Below are 4,800 nucleotides of genomic sequence, written 5' to 3'. Positions count from 1 at the left end.
GGGAAGACAGAAATAAAAATCCACAACCCACTACCATGATTATTCAGTTTAACCAAAATACTTCAACATCAAAATCTGCAAGTTCGATTTCAGTCTCCTATCTTTAAGTTGAATTTGGGATATATAGAGCAAAACCTTCCAAGAGGTTCCTGGAAGTTTCACATTTTATTATTTGGAGCCTGTTGCCTAAAAAGGCCATCTTCTTAGGGAACCTGTAGTACAGATATTTTCAAATTAGCATCTTTGCATGTTCTCCTCTGTCATAAGTCGGCTTTAGCCTTGTCACACTGGGCTTTTAAGGGGAGCTCTATCTTTGCAGCCCAGGCTACATGTGACAAGATTAAATTGGCACACTTTACTCTATAGCTCTTGTGTTCCTGGCAGCACTAGCCTGGCTGATGCCTCTGAGAGAAGGCTCAGCTGTCACTCAGTGACCCATTAACACTGCTGGTCCATCCAGCAGTGTCATTTTTCTCATTCTTATGGAGATAATGCTCCCTGGAGATCACCAATACCTGCAGGAATGAAAGAGAACAGCAGAGACAGGCTAACTATCAAAGAGGGAGCAAACAACACAGCAAGACCGCAAATTCCAACAGTTGAATTTTAAATGGAGTAAAAGATGAGGCCCATTGGAAATGGGAAGAGGATCCAGTTTTAAGAGGCATCATAACTTTTTAACAAGCTATTTTCTTCTCCTTGCCTGAATACCGAAAGAAGTGCCCCAAGTAAAAGTTGTGACTAGATATAAGGAAGACAGCTGCTTTAAATGTTTAATCGGGAAATTTGGGTAAGAATTTATAATTTAAAAATAGTCAATGGATATAAAACAGAAAAAACACATTAAGGAGAATTGTTTAATATTCTTACCCAAATAAGATCCCTGATTACAGTTGTCTTATTGGGATATAATATCACCTTGTTAGAAAAAAACACAACAAATAAAATAATACCTTTGCAACCCCGGGCCTAAGAATTCTTCTGTCTTATGATTAAACTGTTAGTGGTTTGAGCAAATTTTTGCTCTCTTGCAATTAATTCAAACTACATTTCATTTCATGGATCACTTTCTGAGAAGTTGCACTTGCTATTGTTACTACAAAAAAAAAAAAAAAAAAAAGGCATTAATGCTTCTCCATTCCCCAGATAAGGCTGGTCCAATTTAGATTGCTATAAAAGGAAAAACAAAGATGAAAACAAAACCCAATCAACCAAACACCCAAAAAACAATGCCATTAAGTGTATGGGAACTTGTTTGAGACATATTTCAGTTGAAGAAAAATCCTGAAACAACAACAAAAAGATAGTAAGAGATAGGTATAGAACTGAAAAGATTTCAGAATTCCTAAAAAGGGTAAGGAAAATGAGTGCATCATATATGCACCAGACTTTTACCAGAGTCTGCATCTCATCTCTGCCTCTATTTTTCCTATTTTCCTATACCATATTATTCCTATTCCAGATTATTATATTATTCCAGATTCCTATGCAAAGATTATTATTGGAATTAGACCCTTATTTTCAGGCTGAGGCTTGTGTACCCTCCCTGCACCCCCAGGTGAGGCAGGTGTTAAAAGCCTTAGGGTATATGTGGCATATTGTTTATTGTTTAGGAGCACTAGCTTTTTTTTTTTTTCAAAGGATTTTTTTTTAGGTTGTTTTGAAAAGAGCTGATCATTTGAACCATTAACAATTTAGACCCTTTAATTAAAATATGTATGGCATATTATGGAGTAGGATAAAATATTCACACGTATTTTAAACATCAAAAACAAGGCTTTTCAAAAGTCTTCCTAAGATGATGGATTTTTGATCCAGTCTCTTGTGTGCTTTAGGGACTGAATTTGTCCTTCTTGAGTAGTCCATCCATGAAGAGAAACTTTGAGGAGCAATGCTGGATGCTGTGGAGTTGAGCAGAGAAGAGGTACTGAGATGATCCCAGTTTAACAATGATGGTGGTAATAATTAGCATCTGCGCCCCTGAGGCCAAGTCTTCAAGCAGAAGAAGTGACCTTCTGCCTGTATTTTACAGTTGCAAGGGACTTCACTGTGCAGTCAAGCAGGCAGCCCAGCGCCCAGCAGGCCTCGGTCCCGCTGCATTGTCGCCGCAATGGTGGCGCCCTGGGCCCAAAAGGAGACCCAATCCAGCCCGCCCGCCGGGCTGGTCGCTAGCGGCAGCAGCAGCGCAGCTCCTTTGCTACCAGGAGGAAGATGCTGGCCTCCGGGGTGTCCCACCTGCTGTCAGGTTCACCCAGAAACTGGCTTGCAGAGGGCTGCTGGCGTCCTGTAACTTTTCAAAAGAAGCTAAGTTTGAAATGAAGAGCTGCGATCTTTAGGGGTTGGAAGAGGGTCCTCCTGTCCCAACAGTACTCACCAGGGAGGATGGGACCAAATACTACAGGACAATGCAGGTGGTTCCCCGCTTGCTATGTGGGGCTTCAGGCAGGAATAAAGCCCTCGGATCATGTCATCACATCCTATCATGGCATAGGCTACACCGGGGACTTAGCATTGGATCCATTCTGGCAGAGCTGACTGCTCCGAGAGGAGGTTGTGCTAACGAAAAGTGAGGCTGGATGCACTTGTATGCCAGTAAATTCTACGGGGCAAAGGCATTGTGGGGGCGCAGGTGCCCCTAGGAGCTGGTGTCACCCTGGCCTGTAACTATGTGGGAAACGATGAGATCTGTTTGACTTTATATGGGGATGGTGCTGCTAATCAGGGCCAGGTAGCCGAAGCACACAATATGGCAGCCTTGTGGAAATTACCCTGTGTTTTCATCTGTGAGAATAATCTCTATCGAATGGGGACATCTGTTGAGAGAGCATCAGTCAACACGGAATATTACAAGAGAGGCAATTTATGCCTGGGCTGTGGGTAGATGGGATGGATATTCGAAGTGTGTTTGGGAGGCGACAAAGTTTGTTGCTGACTATTGTAGATCTGGAAAGGGGCCTATACTGATGGAGTTGCAGACCTACCGTTATCATGGCCATAGTACAAGTGATCCAGGACTCAGTTATCGCACATGGGAAGAAGTTCAGAAGGTAAGAAGTCAGTAGGATCCTATCTTGCTTCTCCAAGAGACACTGGTAAAAGACAAGCTCACCAGGATGGACGAGTTGATGGAAATCGAAGCTAACGTGAAGAAACAAGTTGAGGAGCCAGCCCAGTTTGCTATAACTGATCCGGAATCACCTTTGGGTGAATTAGGCTTCCACCTTTACAACAGTAACCCACTTTTTGAAATTTGTGGTCCGAATCAATGGATCAAGTTGAAGTCCATCAGTTAAAAGTAAATTTGTTAATCCTCCAATGGGGCATGCGTGATTAACTTTAAGCACCTGTGTCCTCAACTTTATTAAAAGAGGAATAACAAACTATAAAACAAAGTTTTTAAAATTTTTATTGAAAGATTAACAGAGAGACTAAAAAATAGTCAATGAAAAGGAAAGTTCAATTTGTATATTATTGCATTAAAAGATACTATATGGTAATTCTTTTAGTGTATGAATATCTTTTTTATTTTAAATGTATACAGGCCTAAAACAGGAAAAATAGAAAATTGACCTCCCAAATTATTGTTGTAACAGTTTTATTTGATTTAGCTTTGCATTATTTTAATAAAAATGCTTATTTAAAGGAAAAACTGTTCTTTGATGCCTGCTCCCCCTACCATGACTTTGTGTGTAAAGTCACTATGCTGAGTTAGGGCTGATCATATTGAGCCACTCATGACTTCTGCTCTGCCACTTGCAACAGTTTACTTGAATTAACCAACAACAAACACTATTTATTAACATAGCAAGCATGCACATGTAATAACAACGGTTATATTTTTCCAGTGAAACATGATATTTAATGGGGTGGGGGGAGTGAGAACAAGCACATTTTTCCAATACTATTTTATTCTGTTACAACATTATTAGTGTACTAATTTAAATGAAAAACAAAACCAAAAAACAACTAGAGGAAATTTCATTTTTCTTTAATCTTCATGTTAAAGTTGCCCTTATTTTATAGTCCTTTCACACCATTATGTGTTCTGGATTTAAAAAAGGCATCCTGGGCCGGGTTTGTAGCTCAGTGGTAGAGCACTTGCCTTGCACACATGAGGCCCTGGGTTCTATCCTCAGCACCACATAAAAATAAACAAATGAAAATGAAGTTATTGCATCCATCTACAACTAAAAACAATGTTTTTTTTAAAAATAAAAGAAGCATCCTGGTGAATCTCAGCCTGAAAAATGAAGATATAAAGATAGTGACATCAAAGAAGTTAAATAGAGGGGATGATGACATTAATACAAAATTAAAAGTAAAACCTTCCTTGCCTTTAACTATACCTCCACATTCCAAATTCAAAAAACAGATAAACATTGTATTTATAAATGAGTGGTACTACTAGCTAAGATGTTTTAGTGAGAATATTGTGGCTATAACTCAGAAACTTCAATTGGATGCCCACCATTAGAAACAAAAGGATTTTCATAAAGTGTTCAAAATAATAAATCCATTCTTCTAATGACATTCTTTTTATTTTGATATGCTGATATTTCCATATGCTTGCAAGTGGAAGATAAGCTGCTCAGTTAAAGCCATTTTACATATACCATATACAGAAATCATTTTAAAAGTTTGTTTACATAATGGATTCTTTTGATGCCAGCAAAATTTAAGATAGAAAAAATTGATAACAAATGGAAACATCAATAAATCAAGATATACAGATATTGGACTTCATTTTACATTTCAAATTACAAATCTTACTACATTAGGGAAATAAAGTATCTTTGTCAC

General features: G+C 38.6%; 1 protein-coding gene across 1 annotated transcript; it reads left to right on the top strand.

The window, feature by feature from the left end:
- The first annotated feature begins 2,211 nt into the window (after nucleotides 1-2,211).
- Nucleotides 2,212-3,293, top strand: Pdha2 (pyruvate dehydrogenase E1 subunit alpha 2). Its single transcript, XM_046459180.1, is given in 7 exon segments — nucleotides 2,212-2,239; nucleotides 2,242-2,416; nucleotides 2,418-2,494; nucleotides 2,497-2,601; nucleotides 2,604-2,855; nucleotides 2,858-2,895; nucleotides 2,898-3,293. Coding segments are annotated over 7 exon segments (1,071 nt in total).
- Nucleotides 3,294-4,800: the final 1,507 nt, after the last annotated feature.

This window comes from Marmota monax, unplaced genomic scaffold, assembly GCF_021218885.2.
Source record: "Marmota monax isolate L192 unplaced genomic scaffold, Marmota_monax_Labrador192_F-V1.1 WCK01_AAM20220418_F8-fsc00002, whole genome shotgun sequence".
Lineage (NCBI taxonomy): Eukaryota > Metazoa > Chordata > Mammalia > Rodentia > Sciuridae > Marmota > Marmota monax.
This window is presented reverse-complemented; position numbering and strand designations above follow the sequence as displayed.